The sequence below is a fragment of the Chiloscyllium plagiosum genome, chromosome 7, assembly GCF_004010195.1.
Source record: "Chiloscyllium plagiosum isolate BGI_BamShark_2017 chromosome 7, ASM401019v2, whole genome shotgun sequence".
Taxonomy (NCBI): domain Eukaryota; kingdom Metazoa; phylum Chordata; class Chondrichthyes; order Orectolobiformes; family Hemiscylliidae; genus Chiloscyllium; species Chiloscyllium plagiosum.
The window spans coordinates 2250576-2277268 of record NC_057716.1 but is presented as its reverse complement, the minus strand read 5'-3'; the positions used below and the strand labels follow the sequence as shown (position 1 = coordinate 2277268).

General features: G+C 40.3%; 1 protein-coding gene across 7 annotated transcripts in view; it reads right to left on the bottom strand.

The window, feature by feature from the left end:
- myo1b (myosin IB) overlaps window positions 1–23905 on the bottom strand; it is a 272630-nt gene extending 248725 nt beyond the window's left edge. For 6 of the 7 annotated variants that reach the window (XM_043692877.1, XM_043692881.1, XM_043692883.1 and 3 more), the window contains exons 1-2: window positions 23439–23905; window positions 8198–8338 (exon numbers count right to left, since the gene is read on the bottom strand). In XM_043692877.1, coding sequence (XP_043548812.1) covers window positions 8198–8332 — 135 coding nt within the window. In that variant the 5' untranslated portion in view covers window positions 8333–8338; window positions 23439–23905. Of the gene's footprint in view, window positions 1–8197; window positions 8339–22275; window positions 22298–23438 lie in introns of those variants that run through there. The other variant, XM_043692879.1, reaches the window with a different exon arrangement.
- Between the last annotated feature and the right edge of the window lie 2788 nt (window positions 23906–26693).

Sequence of the window (26693 nt, the reverse complement as noted above, 5' to 3'; positions counted from 1 at the left end):
TTATTATAGTGACATTGTTTGGCTGATCATAGCGGATGCAAGCAGAAAATGTTCTTAATGTAGTGTGTTAATTGAACGCATACCGTTTGTGTTTGTTCAGCATCAGTTACCATAACTTAACCTGATTCATAGATTATTGGATAGGCAATGGATTTCTGATTCCACTCATGGCCATTTTAAACATCATACATGGTCAATACATCTAGACTTAGAAAGGACACCCAAATAAATGAATCATCCGAATGCCGAACTGGTCCTGTTAAAATATGCACTTTGATGTACACTAGTTATGACTGTCATATGCCTTTTGCTCCATGTAACCTTTGTACATGGCAACAAATGGGCCCCCGTGCCAAGTGGTAATCATTCCCAAGATTGCTGAACAAACATGCTCAGGGTCACAACAGCATCAAACACTTGGCCCAACTCCCATTTGACGGAAATGCATGTTTTCCTTTACTCTACCCCTGTTTTTGTAACCCACAATTTTCCCGATGCAAATAAGCTAAAATCAATAATTAATGGTCCACCAAAGATCACAACCCCACTTTAATATCGCACAAAATTTCTTTTGAAGTTATGAGGACAAGAACCAAAAGCCCATTTGGAGATTGTAGCTGATTAAGTATCATTCACAAAATGAACTGGAGTTAGAAAATATAATGGTTAAATAGTATGCATTATAAACAGTATTTGTTATCAAGTTATCGTTGATTGTTTGCAGAGCTGTTTCTGAGGCAGATCAAGAAAAGAATTATCCCTCCCAATTGAATCCAAGGTTGCCTTCTCTGTCAAAGAAGTTATCTAATAATAATTTCAATTTATATAATCAACAAAGCCAAAATGCTTAACAGAAACAATTTGTTTCAACACCAAGGCACAGGATGAGAAACCAGATGACAAAGTTTGATCAGTAAGATATTATGAAGTATCTTGAAAAGACAGGGAAAAAAAGTGGTAAGGTGGAGAGGCAGAAACATTGAGTGGAATACAGTGTTAGGACCCAAAGCAATTTCAAACAGTAGTGGAATTTAAATCAGGGATACTGAAGAGGACAAAGTTGGAGGAGTGGAGGGGTAGTGAAGTCTTGCTTCAGTTGTATAGAAGCTTTGTTAGACTACACCTGGAGTAGTGTGCAGATGCTCTCCTTACTTCCGGAAGGATACTATTGCCATAAAGGGAACACAATGAAGGTTCACCAACTTAGTTACTTAAATGATGGGAGTGTCCTTTGCAGAGAAATTGGACAATCTGGGCCCATATTCTCTACAGTTTTGAAAAATTAGAGGTGATCTCATTAAAACTTACAAAGTACTTAAGGGGATAGACAGTGTTGATGCAGCTAAGATGCACCTTGGTTGGATAGTCTAGACGCAAGGGGCACAATTTGATGCAATTTATAGGTTTAAAAAAGCTACAAAGATAGTGAGAGGTGAAGCAAACACAGGAATTGGTATATTACAATTGCAGACATTATTAATTTTATGTTACATCATATTAAACACTGTGCACACATTTTTAAACTATAGTAACTAGCTTTATGGTTAAGTTATGGTAACTGATGCTGAACAACAACAAACGGTATGCGTTCAATTAACACACTACATTAAGAACATTTTCTGCTTGCATCTGCTATGATCAGCCAAACAATGTCACTATAATAATCAGACAATGCAGCCCTTCTTCAGTCCCATATTTAAGTTCCAGTGCATTTTAATGCACAGTCTAGTAGACATCTAAATTCACAACTTTTGGATCAAGTAGATAAAATCCTAAGTGCGACAAACTCATAGATCAGATTCTCAGCCAGTTGAGTATCAGGCAATACCGTATTATTTTAATGCTATACATTACAATGCTTTAGAAAAAGGCCAATGAAGACAAGCAACAGTTAGAAATACTGAACAAAACCTGAATGGTGAACTTAGAGCAAATCAAAATGAGGAAGATGGATAATAGGAGTCAAAAGTGGGGAAAAACAAGAAAACAAATAAATGCTATTTCAAAACCAAATATAAATGGACAGGACTTGGGAAAGGAATCAAGTAAGAAAGGTGTTTGGGATGTGATATTAGAAATGCAAGGTAAAGAATGTACTCATGGTTAGTCAGAACAGTAATTAGATGCACATTTCAAGTTCAGCAAGGTTCTGAACCAAAATTATGACTGAATAGTTAGGAATTGCTGTAATTAACAATGATGTTATGGTGCAAAAATATGTATGGCAGTTTTCACATTTAGCCTAAAATCTTATTGCTTTACTTGTAGATAAACTGGTTTACAAAGCTCAAAAGGTGTGAACTAAACTAAGTTTAAAATTAAATTTTCAGAAAGACAATATAAAATTGAGAAAGACCGGGTGACACAACAATAGGTGGGAAGGCAAATAATCAGTATGACACAATCTCCAGAGGGATATAGACAAGTTAAATGAGGAGACAAAATCTTGTTAGATAGAATATAATGTGGGAAAATGTAAAGTCACAAACTTGGGCAGGAAAAATAAAGGAGCTGACCAGGAATTAAATGCAGAAAGCTTCAGAACAGAAGGGTTAGGAAATGCATCCAAGAGTCACAAGAAACTAGCATCGGAGTTCAGTGGTTAATAGGGAGAGCATGTGGAATGTTGGCCTTTATTTCAAATGGAATGGAGTATATAAATAGGGAGGTACAAGGCACTTAGGCCAAAATCCTAGAACTCCATCTTAAACATTAGTGCAACTATAACTACACCACATGGACTGCAAAAGTTCAAGGTGGCAGCTCACCACCACCTTCTGAAAGGCAATTAGGAATGGACGATAAATGCTAGTCTAGCCTGCATCTTTCACGTCCCATGAATGAAAAACCATACAACCAACTACCAAGACAAATGTTATTCAATTTTAAAGCATCTCTCAGGCTCATCTATAAAAGTCATCTTTTCCATTTCAAAGTTTCTGTTAAACTTGAACTTAAGCCCACAACAATGCACAAAGGTTTGAGTTTATTGACTACCAATCTGACAAACGGATGACAATTGTGAAAATGTACAGCTGTCTGATGACAATTGTGAAAATGTACAGCCAAAAAGAACATGCAAACAAAATAAAAAAAAATGCCAAACTAAAGGCAGAAAATGATTAAATATCATTTGCAAAAGAGAAAATACCATACTAATTGCTGACAGATTTGTCATTTGCAACACTTTCTGTTTTAACTCTTGAATGTAAGATTGTACAACTTCTGCTTCAATCCACAATTTAAATACTTAAACAATCTGACACATTTACCAGTGCAAGCTTTCAAACTGAAATGAAAAGCAATCATGCTAAACAGAATATCTTGCACCTCACTAGGTCTGCTGTTCGTAGCTCTTTTATCTACTGCAATGGATACTATTCACCAGTATTCATATACAACAGATTCCAAATCAGTAAACACTATGCACTGACCTATTTGCTGCACTCAGTCATAGAGATGACAGATTCTAGCCACTGCTCTACAATAGCATTGCCATTCTATTTGGTAGTTTGACACCTTTTTTGGCATTTTATATTTTGCTACAACATTATCTAACTTCATAACAGAATGACACAGTATTCTAAATTTGAAATCTATCACATCATTGCTAATGGCATCATTGTTATGTAATCCAATAATACAAGGGAAAATTGCACCCACTGGAGATCCAAATGTAAAAAAATAAGAAGAATACAGATACTAACTATATTGTTGCAGAGAGGTAGGACAGATTACTGATATTTCAGTTGTGTAGCTTTGATAAGAATGATGCATGATCTCAAAGGTCAGCTGAAATCAATGGCAAATAACCTAATTATTTTTTCCTGAAAGACATTTGGGAAGACAGTAGAGGTCCAAAGATACTTCAGGATCGAGTAACATTAATGCGTCAGGAATAGGTATGGAATATCAAAAAGGGGAGTGAAAGATTAGATTTTATATCTCGAGGACTAGAATACAAAAGCGATCATGTTTCATCTATAATAAAGCCATGATTAGACCACAGGGCATATTGTCAGCAGTCTGGACACCACACCATTGGAGCAAATATTGATCTTGATGGGAGTGCAGCAGCATACATTTAACAGAATGGCCTGCACTCCAAGAATTAAATCATAAGGAGAGATTACATAATCCAGCATTGTATCCCGAAATTTAGAAGGTCAATTGGCAATTTGATTGACATTTTCAAATTTTATACGTGAGCAGTTAGGGTTGATACTGAGAAACTATTTCTGATGGTTGGGGAATCTTGGCTGGGGGCATAACTAAAACATAGAGCCAGATCTTTCTGAAGCAAAATACTACTACACACAAAGGACACTAGAAGTATGTTGCCCTCTAGCAATTGATGCAAGATCACTTAAGCATAAATCTAAGACAGATATATTGCTATCCAAGAGAAATGAGATAAAGGTATCATATCGAATTAGGTTACAGACCAGCCATAATCAAACTGAATGTCAGAACAACAGGTTAAATGACCTACGCCTGTTCCTATGTTCTGAGGACACTGACTTATCACAGACTTTAGACATACTGATGAAAAAAGTCATTTTTGGAAACACATAAATATAAACTTTATGATAAATTTCTAGTTCCTAGTTACAAATGTTACATATATAAAATTCTGACTTTTCTCCTGAGTGAAGGTAGATCATTTCTTCCCTCGAAATAAAGCTACTTTACTTTGGTGACAGCAAGAAATTGTTATCTCTAAACAACAGCTTATTAATAATCAGGGAGTACTTGCCAAAATTCCTTGATATGTGGTGCAAATCTTAATTTTGCTTTACAGAACATAAAATGCATTTATAAATCAGCACAATTTCAAACTTGAAATTCAGCTGGATGTCAACAAATTAAAACCCAAAAGACTGGGGATGCTGAAAATCAAACAAAAACACAAATTGCTGGAAAGGCTCAGCAGATCTGGCAACAAGTGTGGAGAGAAATAAGACTTAACATTTCAAGTTCAGTGGCCCTTCCACTGAAAGTGGAACATACAAAAGCATAATGTAAGTTAAATATTGCACAAAAAAAGTGTTTGATTCAATTAACTTGATATTTTAGGTCAGCAAAGTGGGAGGACAATTATTTATGAAAGTGTATCCAATGCTATCACTTAAATTGCCCATTTACCAGTTTACGTTGGAGCCTGTGCACACGATGATGTTAGCTCCTATAGAGATGCAAGAGGGATAAATGGTTGGGAGACAAATATTCAAAGTAATTCCACCAGAGCCTCTTTCTCATAATTGAAAGCAAAAGTCTGCCTTCAGTTCACTGATTGAATAGAGCTGTTAACCTCATAGTTTCACCCCAATGAAAGTACTAATCCTTCCTTACATTCAACAATTTTCAATATGCCCTTATGTATCAACGCTCCACCCTGTCCTACATGTGTATCCCTTCTCCCACACCTGCTTCGCCACCCACAAAATGCTGGGAGACAGCAAGATTGGGGTGGGGCTGAGGGGGGGTAATGAATATTGCTGGGAGGGGGATAAATATTGTTATGGGTTTTGGAGTTCTTTGGCACTCCAGCTGATTTATTGACAAAGTACAAAAAATGTCTGATCCCATTAAATGCTCAAAACCATCAGCAAAAAGAATCAGCATTCAAAAGAACCTGAAAGAAATATGATTCTTTCAGTAGCTTGTGAAATAATTGAACAAGCCAACAGATCTATTGACAGCTATGTAAACATCTCCTGCAGAGATGAGCCTATTATTAGGAGGTGGAGTTCAGCCAAGCATTCACTGGGGAATTCCATCTCTCAGCCGAATAAACAAAACCCTCAGAGCTGAATGCATTGAAACATTTGGGGCACCTTGAACAGATAGTTAACTGTCTCAGATGATTGACACCTTTGATTGACAGATCAGCCATCTGTTCAGCCTGAAGCAATCTAACATCTATCTATTCAATGTGTTTCAATGCATTCAACTTTAGAATCCTTGTTAACAGTTATGCAATGGAATCCAATTACAAATGTTCGGTTAGCTCCAATTCCTCCTTGTGGAGTTTACTGTCTGGGTGTTGTTTATGCAGCTTTAAGGGATTTTGAGCTTTGTTTAACTGAGTTTTTGATATGTTAAGGAGGCCAGTCTTCATAAGTGGTTTTTGAATACTACTATTTATTTTGATATTATTATGAGCATGTAATATTAAAACATCACCCACCTCCCACTAGCCATCCCAATGAAAATGTGAATGGATTATTTATTTATTTTGATTGTTTCAAACATTTCAAAGGCTAGATTATAAATCTGCATGCTGAGCTGATAAGATTTGTTCTCAGATGTTTCGTCACCATGCTAGGTAACATCATCAGTGAGCCTCCAGTGAAGCATTGGTGTTCTATCCCACATGCTATTTATCTGTCTCAGTTTGTTGTGGTAGGTGATATCATTTCCAATTCTGTTTCTGAGGGGGTCAGTAAATGGAGTCCAAATCTACTTGTTTGTTATACAGTTCCTGTTTGAATGCCAGGCCTCTAGGAATTCCTGTGCATGTCTTTGTTAAGCCTGTTCCAGTCGAACTGATGTCCTTCTTTGTCTGTGTGTATGGATACCAGTGATAGGTTTGTCACGCCTTTTGGTGGCTAGTTGGTGCTCAAAGACTTTCCAGTGTTATTATACAGCTCACAAATTCTTTCCATACCGAATATATCCACATGCAGGATGTATGATGGATACACAGGTGACAAGGAGGACGAGGTCTATGGAGCCTTACAGTTATGTACAGCACTGGAACAATGTCTCAGTCAAAACTGCTGGCCTTGGTATCCTGCTTCTACCTTGCTTTCAGAGTCAGCAGTCCCAAGTAGAACCTGTTCCCAATACCCAATGACAAAAAATGGTGAGGTCTGCCAAGGACGCCTTGGGAAATGCAATTCCGGCCATGGGGATGAATATCTGTATCTAATATTTTTGAGCACACAAAATAACATTTGTGCAAGTCCACTTTGTGATACATTTTCTACCCAAGTGGAGCAAGTAGAGGGAAGAATTTGGAAGTGACTTGCATTGGACTATGGTAACCATAATGCACACTACAGGACCAATTTTATTTTCTGCACTGCCTATCCATTTTTATTTAAGTGCTCTTGCACCTTCAAGTAATTCTCATTGGAAGACAACTAGGAACAGTAAAATTAGATTTTATGTGAAAGCATCAAGGGTCCTGCTCCATGATTCAATCTTAGATCATAATGTGCACCGTGAGACAGTTAATTATTCCCATGGTAACAAGAAACAATGCAAGTTGGCATTTCAGTGTTTTGTTGTGTGTTGCATTGTGGGAAATAAGTTCTAAGGAGAGACATTAAACTGATCCCCATTAGCTAATTCAGATTGATCTATTAAAATTCCATCACACATTTTCATTCAAGAAGTAGGAAATTCTGCCTGTGTTCTGGCCAACATAAATTGATCAACAAACATCACCCAATGGACATTTGCCTCATTGGTGTCAGTAGTTTTTCCTGTGTGCCAACTGCTGCCAACAAACTAAAAGGTGACTGCAAATCAAAAGTAATTCATTGGCTGTGAAGTGTTAGGATAATTGAAACCTCTATCAACAAAGATGGATCACCTCAAAAAAGAAGCATTAATCCAATGACTATATTTTGTTGAGTTCAGTAACTTTTGGACAGTCACTATGTGGAGTACCCTCTATAGCAAGCGAACCAAGTGTTGACGTTAAAAAGCTAAGATTGAAATAATAGCCTTCAGCTTTTATAGTTCCAGTGAGCTGAAGATAACCAGGTCCACTTCCCTGGTTAGTTTCTTGATGTAATACATTCAGGCTGATCTCAACTTGCAATTCCACATTCCATAACAGAAGGGTTGGTGCGATTCTTCTACTGTTTGGAATCTTTCATAGCAAATTGTCTCCAGCATTGCATCACAGGTATTGGTTTCACTTAATGACAAATACCAGTGTCCAAAACTCAGTAAAATTGTAAAACATGAACAAATTGCACCTCATTTATCAAATCTAATGCTAAATGAGAGTATACTGAACCAAAAACCAAAGAGGTCATTAAAAACATTCTGTGAAATGGAAAATTCCAGAACATCCCAAGATTTCTGCTTTCGCCAGGAGTGTTTAGCAGACATACCTTATCTAGACATTTGTAAGACATAGATGGTTATTCCCTGCTGAATATATTTTAATAGTACTTACATATATTTCGCTGTGGTCAAAGCGATTCTTGAGATTTTCTAAGAATGTGTCTTCAGTGAGGGGTTCTAAAAGCACACTGTCTCCCACCCCTATCATGTTGTCTAGGAGAGACGTTTTCACCTCTGATTTTGGCATTTTTCTCTGAAATAAAATAAAAAGTTAGACTTAAAGATGTATTTTTACACCCATAAAACAGTTGTTTTCTAGTAATCAGCATTCCTCTGGCATTGGGAGGTCTGACACCATTATATACATCAACTCTTCAAACAAACAGAGATTTAGCAACTTAGGGGTATAGCAGAATTAAAGCAGAAGATCAGCCATGACCTCATTGAATAGTGGAACAAGCATGAAGGGCCATATGACCCATTTCTATACCTACCTTCTAAGGATCACACTAATTTGCAGCTTGGAAAGCTTCAAGAGAGATTGTTCTCAATATGGCTACAGTTATTGTTTCACTTTGGTTTTGAAAAGAAACTTACAAAGTACTCATATCTTCAATTATTTATCAAGCTCAGAAAGCCAAACAAAAGTATAATCATTCCCAATCACTATATGAGTACAGACTCTCATTGGTAATCGCTTATCACAGATTTGCAGCTTCGTAGAATCCCTACAATGTGGAAACAGGCCGTTCAGCACAAGTCCACACTGATTCTCCCAAGAACATCTCACCCAGATTCACTCCCCGCCCTACTTTTGTAACCCTGCATTTTCCATGAATAATCCACCTAACCTACACATCTCTGGACACTATGAACAATTTAGCATGGCCAAACCACCTAAGCTACACATCCTTGAACTGTGGGAGGAAACCAGTGCATCCAGAGGAAACCCATGCAGACCTGGGCAGAATTTGAAAATTCCACACAGACAGTCACCTGAGGCTGGAATTGAACCTGGGTCCCTGGTGCTGTGAGGCAGCAGTGCTAACCACTGAGCCAATATCAAGATTTTATTTTCAGGCTAGTTGCAGATTGGTAGTAAGTACGAACTACTATGTTTCTCACAATCAGCTTAAGGCATATCATGAACACAATTGGCATGTTTAAATGCTCATATTGAAGGTGGCAAGATATTACGTTGTTGCACCTTTATAAATAGACTTACAAGGATGTTGCCAGGGTTGGAGGATTTGAGCTATATGGAAAGGTTGAATAAGCTAAGGCTGTTTTCCCTGGAGCATCAGAGGCTGAGGGGTGACCTTATAGAGGTTTATAAAATCATGAGGGACATGGATAGGATAAATAGACAAATCTTTTCCCTGGGGTGGGCTATGTCCAGAACTGGAGGGCATAGGTTTATGGTGAGAGGGGAAAGATATAAGAGAGACCTAAGGGTCAACTTTTTCACGCAGAGGGTGGTATGTGGAATGAGCTGCGAGAGGAAGTGGTGGAGGCGAGTACAATTGCAACATTTAAGAGGCATTTGGATGGGTATATGAATAGGAAGGGTTTGGAGGGATATGGGCCAGGTGGGACTAGATGGGTTGGCATATCTGGTAAGCATGGACAAGTGGGACCAAAGGGTCTGTTTCCGTGCTGTACATCTTTATGATTCTATGACATGCATATTAGAGTTGCACAGGTCTAGAGCAATAAACATTGCACCTAGAACAATGCATTTCAGAAAGCATACTCCAAATGACACCGTATATACCAAAATTACAATCAGCATGAAGAATGACTAACATTTCTTTCGCTTATAACGAACCATATTGATTAATTAATTTATCCGATTGACTGAACAAGTTTTCTCAACCACTGGACAAAAGTTTGCAAATAGCATTTTTTTTAAAATCCAACCTCTAGAACCAAAATTATCACAAAAATCTTTTGAATCACAGAAAGAAGTTTGTTACTTTGGCATTACAACTTTTCTTCCTTATTGAGTTAGCGAGGCAGCTAAAAGTGGAATTTATCACAAAGACAAACTTTGGTTAAAATTTTGCTGAAGCTGTTCTCACTTTGCCAAAAAGTGCAGCCGAAACCTTAACTGCCTATTCACATGACTTCCATAACCCACATGACCAAGTCACAATGAACAAGCTGCTGAGAGAGAAAAAAAAATCACAGCCATTAAAATGTTAGGCAATTCAAAATAACAAAATCACCAACAAAGTCAGCAATGTAATGACTGAAATGCCAGCAGGAGATTCTTTTTGCACAACTGCTCTTACAAACAAGCCAATGAGCTCTGCTGTACTACAGTAACTCGGCATAAACTGAGGCAGTAAAGAAACTTGGAAGTTATAACACCTCTTGGAATATAGTGCACGTTTGTCTGTGAAACACAAAGCTCTTACAGATTTAACCATGCCCTTGTGGATACACTTTGCCCATTACAACTAAGCAGAAAAGGTATAATTAATAGCTGCAAGGTATAACTATTATCAAGTACTTGAAAAACTTTATATCAGAAATGAATGAAATTCTGAAACAAGGATACTGGAGGAGCTCATTCTGGTGCTGAGATGATTGATGTTTTCATGACAGTATGGGTTTCAATTTCTTTTGGTGCTGGATTCAGACACTCGACGCAAAGCAACTATCTGTTAAAATGCTGTTTATTGGAGACCCAAGTGTGGGCAAGAAACAGTCCTTGGAGAAAGTGAGGACTGCAGATGCTGGAGACCAGAGTTGAAAAATGTGGTGCTGGAAAAACACAGCAGGACAGGCAGCATCCGAGGAGCAGGAGAATCGATGTTTCGGGCATAAGCCCTTCTTCAGGAATGAGGCTGGTGTGCCAAGCGGGCTGAAATAAAAAGGTAGGGGGGAGGGGCGCTGGGAATACAATAGGTGGAAGGAGGTGAGGGTGAGGGAGATAGGCCGGAGAGGGGGTGGGGGCGGAGAGGTCAGGAAGATGATTGCAGGTCAAGAGGGCGGTGCTGAATCCGGGGAGACAGGCCGCCTACTTGCGGAACGTTTCAGGGAACACCTCTGGGACACCCGCACCAACCAACCCAACCGACACATGGCTGAAAACTAACTCCCCTTCCCACTCCGCCAAAGGCATGCAGGTCCTTGGCCTCCTCCATCGCCAGACCCTGACCATATGACACCTGGAGGAAGAGTGCCTCATCTTCCACCTAGGAACCCTCCAATCACACGGGATAAATGTAGATTTCTCAAGCTTCCTCATTTCCCCTCCCCCCACCTTACCTCAGTCCCAACCCCCGGATTCAGCACCACCCTCTTGACCTGCAATCTTCTTCCTGACCTCTCCGCCCCCACCCCCTCTCCGGCCTATCACCCTCACCTCCTTCCACCTATCGTATTCCTAGCGCCCATTCCCAAATTCCCTCCCCCCCTACATTTTATCTCAGCCCGCTTGGCACACCAGCCTCATTCCTGAAGAAAGGCTTATGCTCGAAACGTCGATTCTCCTGCTCTTCGGATGCTGCCTGTCCTGCTCAAGAAACAGACCTACCTGAGTGATGCCCATGCCATATGAAAGAATACAAATCCAATGTGCAAATCTAGCAATAAACACATTTTCCATTCAAGTAAATAACTGAGAAAAAGAAAACATTTACAGAGAAGCAGAAATACTAGTACAAAATGCTTCTACTATGGTAGATTGAGTGAAATATACACATAACTGAACGTAAATGAAATTCCCTATTGCTTTATCTATTGCATAATACATGCGAGAGCAGCTATAGCTTTCTGAATCAATAGTGCAATATTATTCTCTTCAGTCATGCTAAATTTAGTTATGTGATATGATTCAGTAAAGTTATTGCATAAAATAAACTGGCAGGCATAATCAGATTATTTATACTGCAGTATAAACCTTGCACCAAGACCTAAATCTACACACAAACAACATTGCAAAAATCTTTTGGTGCTTCTTAAAGTTCACCCAATTTATCCTTACAACCATGCCAAATTATTTGAGCAACAGGTTTCTGAATTACGGAGATAATTAAAGGATAATGCAAAATACAGTGACATTTCTTTGTTGGGTGTATTCTTCAGGTCACAGAATCAGACAATCATACAGTCGGGAAGCAGGTTCTTTGGCCCAACTCATCCATGCTGATCAGGCTTCCAAAACTTCACAAGTCCCATTTGCCTGTGTCTGATCAATATCCCTCTAAACCTTTCTTACCTAAGTACCTGTCCAAATGTCTTTTAAGTGTTATAATTGTACCTGCCTCTACAACTTCCTCTGACAGCTTGTTTCACAAATGCACCACCTTCTGCATGAAGTAGTTACCCTTCATATTCTTTTTAAATCTTTCACCTCTCGCCTTAAACCTATGCCCTCAAGTTTTGGATTCCCTGACCATGGGGAAAAGACCTTGGCAATTCACCGTATCTATGCCCCATGATTTTATAAAACTCAATAAAAGGCCACGCTTCAAACTCCTGAGCTCCAGGGCAAAAAGTCCCAGCCAGTCCTTATAATTCAAATCTTCTAGTCTCAGTAAAATACTCGTAAATCTTTTCTGCACCCTTTCCAGTTTAATAACATCCTTCCTAGAGTAGGGCAACCAAAATTGTACACTGTACTCTAAATGTAGCCTTGCCAATATCTTGTACAGCTTTATCATGATGTCCCAACTCTTGTACTCAATCCTCTGCCTGATGACAGCAAACGTGCCAAACCCCTTCCCCTCCACCCTTTCTACCTGCAACTCCACTTTCAAGGAACTGTGTACCTACACTCCTGGTCTCTGTTCAACAATATTCCCTAGGGTCTTACCATTAACTGTGCAAGTGTGGTCCTGGTTTGCCTTATCAAAATGCAACACTTCGCATTTATCTGAATTCAACTCCATCTGCCATTCCTTGGCCCACTGGCCCAGTTGATCAAGATCCCATTGCACTCTTAAATAACTTTCTTCACTGTCCACTACATCACCAATTTAGGTGTCATCCAAACAAACTTTCTAATGATGCCCCCTATATTCTCATCCAAATTGTTTCTATAAATGACAAACAACAATGGACCCAGCACCAATCCTTGCAGCAGCACCAGTGGTTTCAGGTCTCCAGTCTGAAAAACAGACCTTCAACCACCAGTCTCCTGCCATCAAGCTAATTTTGTACGCAACTGGCTGGCTCTCCCTGAATCCCATGTAATCTAACCTTACCAATCAGTCTACTGTGCCGTAACTTAATTTCCATCGAGTGTAAAACATGTCTTCATTTTCCAGTTGTTAATACATGTGAAGTACCAGGTAAAAAATTAATGCTATAAACATATTTTAACTGTTAGTTCAACATCATAATAATGCTAGGTACTCTGCAGTAGAAATTTGAAAAGGATCAAAGAAAGAAACCCAAGTAGCTATACAGTCATAGCTATGCACTCACTAGTTAAATCACAAATCATTTTAAATGAATAGACCTATGGCAATAATTTCCAACATACAAACATAATTTTTCAAATATGAATTTGACACATGCCTTCCAATATTTTAAATAAAAGTACAATTCAAAAGTAAGGACATTGCTTAATTTCACATGGTGTTAAGTAATATATTTCTGCAACCATGCACAAACACTCCACACACATTAGAGAATGCACTGTGCTCTGACATTTAAATGCAAAATTCACAGCATTCCACAGCAATGATGTGCCTGGTTGGTATGAAATATCAGTAATGGACTGCATTGCTCTGACACTTACTTCAGAGGGCTGTAGTCAACAGTTTCCACTCTATATTAGTGCATTTCTGACTTTAATAACCGATGGACCACAACCTCAACTCTTTTCTGAATACTTGCTTTCTGTCCACAAGTGCAAGCTTGACCTTCCTGTAGTTTTCTACGTCAATTTCCAGTTTTATATTTCAGTTCTTGGACAGCCCATTTTATGCTATGGTCACTTCCAGCAGGGGACACCACACAAGTTGTAAGCCAAGCATGAAACTCACAGCATGACTTCCAAACACTTTCCCATCAAGTTCAACTTATGTCAACATAAATGAACTAGAATGGCTCATCTTGCAATCATTCTGATCTAAATACTGACTTTAGCAACTCAGACCATAACTAAAGTAATCTTCCTGAAGTAATGGTGCTCCAAATTATTGGAAGAATGTTGAGATTTGAATTTGTGGTCTATTGTAATTAGTTTGGAACTTGAATTGGAATTAGAGGAAAAATATTGACTTTCAGTTGTGAAGATGACTTCTTTTTAAACGAAAAATCCAAAAGTTAATTGCTGAGTATTGACATAGCTGTGTTTTATGATATAGAAACAATGGTAAAGAGCCAGTAGTAGGTGGAGTTCAGAACAGGAGAAGCCAACCTCAGTGGTCAGTTTCTTTCGAAGTCACCAGACTATGAAGGTTTAATTCATGGAAGTCAGCAGGCCGAGAGACTTAGTAGAAATCTCCAGAATTGGAAAGTAGTATCCAGACCATCAAAGAAATCTTAAAACTAGCTCAACTGTCCAAAGAGATGGTCTAGAAAGAGTCAATTGAGTCAGAAGTTAAAGGAGTTAAGATAGGACTGATACTTCACTGGAGATGAATGGGTGTAAAGAAAATTGCTGAGAAGAGTTTCGGATATTTTTCTTTTTGCAATTTATATTAAAATACTTTTGCTTCTTTTCGCCTTTTTGGTGTAAAAAACACTTGTATTTCGACTATCCACTTGGACTCTGTGAAGGTGTTCAATGACTGACCAAAGTAACCAAACTCCAAATGTAAAACTTGTCAACTATCAAACCAGGTTTCAGTCTGAGACCTAACTTGTCCAGTATTACCAGCAGCTGAATCATAACAATAGCATCGAACTAGGTGGCTTTGAGGGTGCATAATCTTCATCAGAACATATAAGGCATTTTACTTGTACATGAGGAATAAGAGAATGATCAGAGTAGAGAGCTTGTGCGTGGAGTCTGAGCAGATAGGGAAAGCGCCAAATGAGTTTTTTGCTTTGGTTTTCACTAAGCAAAGGGACCTTGTTGTGAATAAGAACTTTGAGGAGCTGGGAAACAGGCTTGAACAGATCAAGATTCAAGAAGCTGATGTGTTGGAAATTTTGGAAAACATTAAGATTGATAAGACCACAAGGCCAGGCTAGATTTATCCTAGGTTGCTCCAGGAAGTGAGAAAGGAGGTTGCTAAGCTGCTGGCGAAGGTCTTTGCTTCCTCACTCGCCACAGTAGTCAAACCAGAGGATTGGAGGGAGGCAAATGTTGTTCCTCTTTTCAAGAAGGGGAATAGGGAAATCCCTGGCAATTACAAACTACTCAGTCTTACGTCTGTGGTCAGCAAGATTTTGGATAGAATTCTGAGGGATAGGATTTGTGACTATTTGGAAAAGCATAGCATGATTAAAGGCAGTCAGCATGGCTTTGTGAGGGGCAGGTCATGCCTCACAAATCTTACTGAGTTCTTTGAGGTGGCGACGAGACAGGTCGACGAAGGTCAAGCAGTGGGTGTGGTGTATCTGGACTTGAGCAAGGCATTTGGTAAGGTTCCCCATGGTAGGCTCATTCACAAAGTCAAGAGGAATGGGATACAGGGAGAGTTGGCTGTCTGGATTCAGAATTGGTTGGCTGACAGAATGCAGAGAGTGGTTGTAGATGGGAAGTATTCTACCTGGAAGTCAGTGGTGCATGGTGTCCCACAGGGCTCTGTTCTTGGGCCTCTGCTCTTTGTAGTTTTTATAAAACTACAATGATGAGGATGTTGAGGGTTGGGTTAGTAAATTTGCCAATAACGCAAAGGTTGGAGGTGCCGTAGATAGTATTGAGGGCTATTGCAGGCTGCAGCGCAACATAGACAGAATGCAGAGCTGGGCTGAGAAATGGCAGATGAAGTTCAACCTGGATAAATGCATTTTGGAAGGTCAAATTTGAATGCTGAATATAGGATTAAAGTCAGGATTCTTGGCAGTGTGGAGGAACAAAGGGATCTTGGTGTTCAAGTGCATAGATCCCTCAAAGTTGCCATCCAAGTGGATAGGGTTGTTAAGAAAGCATATGGTGTTTTGGCTTTCATTAACAGGGGGATCGTGTTTAAGAGCCGTGAGGTTTTGCTGCAGCTCTACAAGACCCTGGTGAGACCACACTTAGAATATTGTGTCTAGTTCTGCTTGTCCTATAGGAAAGATACAGAGGCTTTGGAGAGGGTGCAAAGGATTACCAGGATGCTGCCTGGACTGGAGGGCCTGTCTTACAAGGAGAGGTTGACTAAGCTTGGACTTTTCTCTCTGGAGAGAAGGAGGAAGAGAGGTGACCTGATCGAGGTGTACAAGGTAATCAGAGGCATGGATAGAGTCAATAGACAGAGACTTTTCCCCAGGGCAGGATTGACTGGCACGAGGGGTCATAGTTTTAAGATATTACGAGGGAAGTATAGAGAAGACGTCAGATGTAGGTTCTTTAAGCAGAAAATTGTGAATGCATGGAATACGTTGCCAGCGGTAGTGGTGGAAGTAGAGTCATTAGGGACATTTAAGTGACTGCTGGACATGCACATGGACAGCAGTGAATTGAGGGGTGCTTAGGCTAGGTTAATTTATTTTAGATTAGGAATAATCCTTGGCACAACACCGTGGGCCGAAGGGCCTGTGCTGTGCTGTACTTTGATGTTCTATGTTCTATATCCTGGCAGTAAGGATGGACAGCCATCAGGATGTTGCCTGTCATTCCCCATTTTGTCTGTTCACAAGTCTGCTATATGCTTGTAGCATTTTCGGTTTTACTTCAGAAGTCTTGCATGAAGGTTATTTTTATTTCATTTCACCAACTTAATGATGTTTCAACACCTTATTTATTTCACACGCATTTGCTTTTTCAGTGTCTTTCAACTATCGACTAAGATAATCTTAGATAACCACCACTAACACCATCCACCCTTTTGTCTAACTCAATTTAAGAACTCAGTTTCCAGTTCTGATGAAGGAGTCTACACCCAAAACATTAACATGTGGCTACTCTTTTATAGATGCAAGTGGAACTTGTGTGTATTTCTGTTTACATTTTTAAGATTAACCCTTCTTCAATATTACACAACATTCGTTTTGTGGTATCCTTCCTGTGATGCACACCACTTCCAAATTGAAAGAGTGCAAGATCTTTCTTTCATACTTGTCAACACCAGTCATGTCAGCTGTCAATGAAAAAGATATAACCAGCAAAAAAGAGATAATATTGCAAAAGACCATCTAGCTAATTACGGCAGCAAAGTGATTAGGAGCACAACACAAGAAATTGCAGGCAAAACTGAGCACCACTATTCAACAGCTCACACTTTGCTGTGCTTAATATGTATCTCTCAGTAGCAACAAGTTAACTAACCTTATAGGAGTTTTGAAACAAAATACACAAACATATGATGGTTCAGGTGGCTACAAAACAAATTTAGAACATAATATAGGAAAAGATCAATCAAGCCAGGTCACATACAATCTCAATCATAAGTTCCACCCAGTTAATGTTCTGAAGAAAGGTTCTACATAACTACTCTCCAATTCCCCAAAGTAATCAAGTAAAACTGCAAACATTCATACAACTCCACTATTCAACATGAGCTGGCTACACTCCAAAGACAATATTCTGCAACCCCTGAACCAAGTATCACAGGATTGTTTCTGCCCTCTGAAACAACTGAACATTTCAATTTATGCTTATCTGATCTTTAATCATGTCCTCAACCAGATGCTTAATGTGAATTTGTACAGGAAGTGAACCAATACAATTTGGTACTAAACAGTTTTCTCTGGAGACATTCCATTTCAAACTGATTACCTGTGCAGGTTTTCTCCAATACTGAAAGTCATTATATTTCAGTAATTATTGCTCAACAGTTGCAGTGCCTTTGTTATCTTTAGAAACAGAAGAATCTATTATAACATATGTATAATTGTTCCTGTGGTACACCAACAAGGCATGTACTCAGACTCAGTAGCATATTACATGCACCAATAGACTATTTAAGCTACAGGGCACATTAAAACTCAGCAGTAACAATCACCCATTAGATTGCAAAATTTATGTTTAGCATTGTTCAAGTCACTGGTGTAATGGAACAATGAATCCATTTCAGTTACTGAACAGTGCTTGCACTCTGGAGAAGCATCCCATTAAAAACCATTTCTAATCACAGCGTCTATGGGTACGTTGTTCTGTAAAACTACCTGAATTATAATTGCACAAATTGCAAAATCATTTCATTATAATTGAAAACATATTTCTTGCATTGTTCAGCAGCATATGAATTTTGTTCCATTACCATTTTATCTTTAAGGAGTATGAATGTATACTATGTGTGTGTTTGCCAAAGCAAAAGACTATGTCGATCAGCTATTTCATTTGTAACTTTATTTGGTCTCAGCAAGAGAAAAACCAACATCGTGCTCAACTGTCTCCAAGAAAAGCTACTGCAATGTCCATGTGCTAGCATTAATAATTTTCCAGTTACAGAAAGCGTGCTCCATCCATCTAAGAATACATTTAACTGGTGTTGGAGTTTAACCAGCTAACATCCTGCGGCTAATCAATTATCATGGTGACAGACTGTCAACTTGAAAGAATCCAAACAGCAATCGATCTAACTCTCATTGTGACATCAGTGAGCCAAACAAATGAGCTAATAATTCCCTTCTTTGGATTGGGATCAACTCAGTTCCAAACTCCTATTGACAGGTCTCATCTTGAAGCCAACTTCATTACAAAGAGATGGTGCCTTCCTCTCCATTCTCAAAAGGATAATTTCTAGTTCAGAAATTATTTTAAAATTGTAGAGATTCCTTTTAGATCAGGTGATTATCCCTACATTTTTGCTCATGATCACTTATCCATAAATTTTGCTTTCCAGTTGAAGAAAAGATACGAATCACAAAGTTGATTTACTTTTAGATCATGCAAACATGACCTCTGCCAATCCCAGTGAGAAAATAGTGAAGAAATTAATGTGGTACATCTACACTGAGATAGTTTGGCAACACAGAATATGCATTAGGCACTGATCCAGTGTTAAGAAAATACTTGATAAAGGAATATACACACAAGATTAACAACATTACATTTGGGCTCATATATGAAAGCATCTCATAAATGCTGCTATCCCATTGTGTCACAGTGTGGTATGATACAATGTTTATGTTCTAACTTCCCACATAATGAGCTCCAAATCTCAGAAATAACTTCAGGAAGAATTGACAAATGCACACCAGCTGTTTCTCCAGAGTCATGTAAAGACACACTGGTGAGTCACCAGGGCTACTACTGAATCCTACCAACATCTAACAGTAAACCTGTGACGGATGTCTGGGAATAAGTTGCTGGAATCATTCATTGTTGCCTGATTATGACTTATGGGACAGAGAAATGTGTGCATCAGAACAGGAAATGATGATGAGGTTAACAAATATATTCAATGTATTCAACATTTGGAAAAATTTTGAAATGTCAAGAAATAAATGTCAATGCTCTATAGTAGAAGTACTCCTGCCATGGTACATGGATACATAAATGGTGGACCAAAGTACTCCGCTATCGAGAATGAAATGCAGGGTCACACATCATTCTCCAAAACAGCAACTCTCACCTCAACCATGCTTTTATCAGAAGTGTAGGATGAAGCTGTACACTACAAACTCCAATAAACATCAATGTGACAATGACCTACTACACTGTTTTAACAATGTTGGTCAGAGGAAAAATCTCAATTCTATTTATTTTCATTAGGACGGAATCATCTACAAATAATTCAATTTTTTTTAGTTAGTTGTGATTCATACCTCCTTTTAAAAGTCAAAACCAAAGTTTGTCGATGAAGTGCCAACCTAGTGAAACTATCAAACAGGATTACTTGTACCAAAAAGCATCAGCAGCAAGCGATTGACAGGGCTAAGCAATCCCACAACCAACAGATCAGATCTAAACTCTGCAGTCCTGCCACATCTAGGCATGAATCAACAATTTATAAAACTCACCTGAGGAGGGGGCTCCACAGATATCCCCATCCTCAGTGATAGAAGATCCCCAATGCATTAGTACAAAAGACAAGGCTGAAGCATTCACAACAATCTTCAGCTAAAAGTGCCGAGTGGATGATCCATTTCGGCCTCTTCCAGTGGTCCTCAGCGTTACAGATAACAATATTCAGCCAATTCAATCCATGTGATATTAGGAAGCAGTTGAAAGCACTGGAAGGGCTAAGGGGTCTGACAACATTCTAGCAATAGTACAGAAACTTGTGATCGAGAACTTGCTGCTCCCCTAGCCAAGCTCTTCCAGTACAGTTACAACACTGGTATTTCCCCTACAATGTGGAAAATTGCCCAAGTATGTGCTAAACATAAAACGCAGGACGATCCAACCTGGCCTATTACTGCCCCATCAGTTCTACTATTGATCATCAGTAAAGGGACGGAAAGTATCAACAGCTCTATCAAGCAGCACCTGCTCACAATAACCTTCTCAGTGACATTCAGTTTGTTCTTCACCAGGGCCACTCAGTTATTTACAGCCTTGGTTCAAGCATGGATAAAAGAGCTGATTTCCAGAGGTGAAGTGAGAGTGACAGCCCTTCACATCAAGGCTGCTTTCAACTGAGTGTGGCATCAGGGAGCCCTAGCAAAACTGGAATCAATGGGTATCGGGCAAATTCTCTGCTAGTTAGAGTCACACACTGGCACATGGGAAGATGGTTGTGATTATTGGAGGTCAGTCATCTACGCTCCAGGACATTGCTGCAGGAGTCCCTTAGGCTACTGTCATCAACCCAATCATCTTCAGCTGCTTCAATGACCTTTCCTCCATCATAAGGTCAGAAGTTGGGATGTTTGCCAATGATTGCACAACGTTCAACACCATTCATAACTCCTCAGATACTGAAGCACTCCATCTTCAAATGCAACATGATCTGGCCAATCTCCATGCTTGAGGTGACAAACAGCAGATAACATTCACGCCACACAAATACCAGGCAATAACCATCTCTAATAAGAGACAATCTAATCACCTTCCCTTGACATTCAATAGTGTTACCATCGAATCTGCCACTATCAACATCCTTGGGGTTACCATTGGCCAGAAACTCAACTGGACTTGTCACATAAACAGTGACTACAAGAGCAGATCAGAAGCTAGGAATACTGTGGCAAGTAACTCACCTCCTGACTACCCAAAGCCTGTCCATCATCTACACAGCACAGTCAGGAGTGTGATGGAATACTCCTCATTTGCCTGAATATGTGCAGCTCCAACAGTCAAGAAGCTTGACACCATCCTGAACAAAGCAGCCACTTGACTGGCATCACATCAACAAACAAACCCACTACCCCCACCACCAATGCTCAGTAGCAGCAACGTATATTCCCTTCAAGATGCACTGCAGAAATTCACCAAAGATGCTCAGACAGCACATTCCATGCATATGCCCACTTCCAGCATGAGGGACAAGGGCAACAGATACATGGGAACACCATTTGCAAGTCCCCCTTCAAACCAATTACCAATGTGACCTGGAAATATCTCTCTGTTCCCTCAGTGTTCGTGTCAAAATTCTGGAATTCCCTCCCTAATGGCATTGTGGGTCTATTTACACCAAATGGATTGCAGTGGTTCGAGAAGGCAGCTCATCACCTTCTCAAAGACAACTATGGATGGGCAATAAAATGCTGAGCAGCAAGCGATGTTCATGTCCCATGAGTAAATAAAAAATAGTAACAACCAGAAGCATATTAAATGCTTTCAGTTGTGTGCAGGTGATGCATATTAGCTGGAGATTCACCCTGCCTCTATAAATAGAAAGTGAAACTGTGTTCGAGTTCGGGGGTGCTTGCTTCTGATGCATAAATCTGTAAATGCTTGTAAAGTGCATAAAGATTGGCTCCAGTTCTATCCTACTTCATTTGCTTTCTGGGATGTAGCTACTTTGCCCCCTTATATTGACTGAGCAAAGCATTTTGCTGATTCAACATACACACAGGGAGTGGCACTTTCCAGAGAACTTACACTGTTATCAAACATATAACTAATTTGCAGAAACCCAAGAACTGTTTCTGTATTCAGGATTGTCTATCACTTCCCTGGACACTTCCACCGTTAACAGTACATAGCATGTGGGAGTTAACCAGGCGTCACCCTCTGACCTTTACCTGCTGCCTAGGACTTTACAATGCAATCACTGTACTTCCGTGTCAGGCGTTCCAACAACACGTCTCGTTTGAGGGGTGGGGGTTACTTCCTTTTATATCCTTGCGAACTTCGGTTTAAAGAGCAAAAAGTCAGAGAAACGTCGAAGGCTTAGTGTACTGATTATACAGCCACACAAAACTTCTTAAAACACGCTGGCTGCACTGTTCAGAGTGGCTGCTAGGAAGCCAGGTAGGGTGTCGCCTGTTCATGTTGCAATGCCAGGGTATTATTCACAGAAGATAAAACCCAGCCACGGAGCTGGGACAGGGTGATAGCCCTGAACCACTCCGTGGAGGCGGAATCGGGTAGAAACGGACGCGTTTGGGGATAATGGGCAAACCACGAGTCAGCAGAGTGTGGGAAAACAAAATAAGTGAAAGCTAGACAGGATGAACGACAGGATGACTACCCAATACCGCAGACATCAGAGAAGGGAAGAGAAAGAGAAGAGGGAGGGAGACCAGGAATCATCCATCTGGTTTCAATCACATCTGAATCAGATTACTACATGGCGCGGACACGGGTTACCCCCCTTTCACTAAGGACTTGAGAGATTTCACAATAGTGGAGAGTTAACTGGAGCTCTCACGCAAAATGCTGACTGCCTTTTGAATGAACGGTGTGAGAACGGACCTCGGGTGTCCGTCTCCCGGTCCGAAGACAACACGCAGCAACAAGAGAAAGATAGTGCCACGCTCCTACACCGCCAGTGCAAAGACACTAACACCGAGAGAATCCCAAACTCCACCTCACACACTCCAGATAAATCAGAGAGCTGCTCTTCCTCTAGCATGCTGTGCTTCTGATTTACGGCAGTATTTCTGTATTTGTGAAGTTACTCGTTTGCCTTTGTTTGGGTCAAGGGGACCGTTTTGTTTTAAGGAACATCTGTGCAGCCGGGTCAGCTCGTTTTATCCCAGGGCTTACGTTAATTTGGGCGGACAGTATGAGACACTTCTCCGGTGAATGTTCGCTTTGAACACGCGGCTTCACCGTCCCCCCCCCCAATTCGGTTTCATCGCCGAGATTCCAAAACCCCGCTACATTTTCAAAACTTCCTGATCGGGTTTCCCCCTCTCGAACCCGGCTTTCTTTGTATTGAGAGAAAGAAAAAGCACGTTACCTTGTGTACGAAGCCGTGTGTAACCCCGAATCCTTTGTGGACACGCTCTAAGAGGACAAAGGCTAGCGTTGCTCCCGCTGCTCAGCCCTCTCCCTGTCTAACTATCCCCAGACCCAGTAAAGCCTGCTCCTCTCTCTCTCTCTCTCTCTGTGTGTGCGTGTGTCAGTCCCAGCCTCGGGCGGGGTGTGTCTCTCTCAGCCTCCATGCTAATCACCTTCTGCTGTTGCTCTCTCCGCCTCCTGCTCCAGCACCATGCTCCAGGTGAGGGCAGCCTACTATCGCTGGGGGCAAAGAGAGACAGAGACAAAGGGGGCTACAGAGTGAAAGGGAGCAGGGTGTCACTGGTCAAGATATAATCGGGACATGAGGCTCGAGAGATCCACAATCCCACGCTGCCAATGCAAGTGGCAGAAATCCCTTTTGGATTTATAACGGTATTTATGCTTTTTTTGCCACTGCAGTGAACGGGGACGGCAGAAGAAACACCAGACCTGGGATTTCCCCCACTATTTTCCGTGTGGGTGAATTCTCAGAGTTCGCGTCGGCTGTGACTAGGTTGCACACAAAACAACCTCAATGTGGATTGACAGGGAATGCTGCGCTGTCAGAGGTGCAGTCCTCGGGAGGACCCTGTTGTGCCCGAGGTATTGCAGATGGCCGGTGGAGGACTGCAGCCTGGAGCTGCGCACTGGACTGTGTAATGTCCGACTGTGGGAATTGAGCGGGAAATTGAATTTTCTGATCGGCTATGTTCCTGCATTTGGGAAAGAGTCCATTAAAGGCAAAGAATGCAGAGGGTTCCAACCCAGTGACGCTAATAGTTACCCAGGAAAAGTTGGAGGATTCAAACTCCTGAGTAATTACTCAACTGAATGCTTAACTCACTGTGCAACCTTCCCCCCCCCCAACTATGCCATTCCCAGCTCCTTACAAATCCAGCCTCACCCCCCCCCCCCACTACTCCCAGCTCCTTACAACTCCCCAGCCTTACCTCCCCAACCCCATTCTGCTGAACGAGCACCCCTTGCCTCTAAACTATAGCATTGCCCAGTTGCTGGACTCAACAACTCTGCCACTCCCATACAAGGCTACCATTCCAGTGCGCTCCCCCCTCATCACTATCTACTCCTGGCACTCCACTTACCTGGCACCCTAACCTCTCAGCCAACTGACATCCAAACCCACATTTACCTTTTCAGAGGAGCTGTCAAAGTGGCTGTGCTAGTGGGCATTTCAGTGATTGAGCCCAGCACATTGACTGCTCCAAATGATGATGTGGTTTCTATGAAGATTTTTTTTTCACTGCTGGATTCATTGATTCTTCCTGTAAGAGAAACCCTATGTCCAAAAATCTCCAGTGCAGAAACCATCAAAGGTTCTTTGGGTAAATTTTAATGCGAGCAGGGATAGAAATAGGGTTTTTCCATCTATGATCAGAATATCTGACCCATTGATATGAAACCTCTTCTTCTCTCTGATTCCATCGTATTGTACCGAAGAGGAGTAGGAATTTTATCCTTGGCGTCCTGGCCAAAATTGATTGCACATTTACCATCTTTGAACGAATAGTCTGGCTGTTATCGACAAAGCTACTTGTGAGATCTTGCTGTGCACAAATTTCCTGTGCTATTCTTCTATTGCAACACCAGTGGCTACACTTTTCAAATATGCTTGTTTAGTTTTAAAGCACTTTGCTGAATAGCATTATATAAACTTATCTTTTTCTATACTTAAACAAATGTACATTCACCAGCATATTGGAAATCATTTTTTAGGTCAATTTTTCCCTTTTGTCTCCTTTCTTCCAGAGAGGTTTCTGAAATACAAGGTGCTTTCCAATATTTTCTCTATTTCTGAGTCTTCACAGTAAATGTCAGTAGGCAGTTTACTCCTGAAGTGCATCACAGCTCACTCTGAACTTGACAATGCAGGAAAATGAAGCTGGGAACAACTCTGTTTTTCTCGTTTTCCATCTACTAACTGGAAGAAGGTCAGTTGTCACATCAGTGTCATCAACCTGGCTGGGATTTGCAAATAAAGGAGAGAAAGAGACCAATTGGTTCACTGGGCTAAAGGAATATTAGGGAGCTGCAAAATCATGCAGTGTCCAAAAGCAATATTTGTAAGAAACTCCTTTGGCCTCCAATTAAGTTATCTGATTTCCACATCGATGTAGCCTGGAATTTCTTGGGAAATTGATTGTGAAATCCTACTGCGTCATAATATTTGAAGGAAAATATATAGAAAGTTCTGAGATGTAATCTGCAGTTGTAGAACATTGAATTGTTTAAACTGGTACACTTCAAATTTTAATTAATAAAATACTCTTGGAAATACAGAAAGGTAAATCACAGAAGAGGCATTTTACACATTAAGCCTGTGCTTGTCATTCAAGAACTATCTAAGTTAATTCCACCTACAACAGTCGGACTATAATCCTGTAGGTTGCACATGGCACCTCAATTGTCCAAACATCTTTTTAAATACAAGGAGAATTTCTGTCTCCAGCACCCTTGCAGGTGGTGAGTTCAAGACTTTCTGGGTGAAAAAAAACTTCTCAACTATAATTCTTTCACCAATTACTTTATCAATTACAATCTAACACCCCCCCCCCCCCACACTCACGCTTGACCACTCTGCTAAATCTACAGATCTTTCCTATACATTCTATTGAAATCCCAATGTAATTGTATACACTTCAACTAAATCTTTCTTCAGCCTTCTCTCACCCAAAGAAGAAGCCCAGCTTATTCAAATTTACCTTGTTGTCAAAATCCTCCGTTCCTAGCAACAGTCTTCTCATTCTCCCCATACCATTTCTGACAGTGTCATACCTTTCCTGTAACATGGTGGACAGTACAATAGCCCATATGCAGCTGCAGCCTAATCAGTATTTTAAGAAGTTATCATTTTTTTTTGTTCACACGTGGGAATCGCTAGCTGGGCCAGTGTTTATCAGCATCCCTAACTACCCTTGAAAAGGAGGTAGCAGTTCATTCTTGAACCTCTGCAATCCATGCGTTTTAAGGAGAAGAAAATTCTCTAATGCTCTTTTACCCCAGGCCTCAGGCGATAAAAGGAAAAATCCTGCATACCTGCTGAACTATTTTATATACCTCTCCTGTTACCTTCAAAGATCTGTAGACACAAACTCCCAAAATCTCCCTATTCCTTTACATTTCTCAGAATCTTACCATTTATTGCACACTTCCCTTTTCTTATCCAAAAGTATGACCTCACACTTCTCTGAATTGA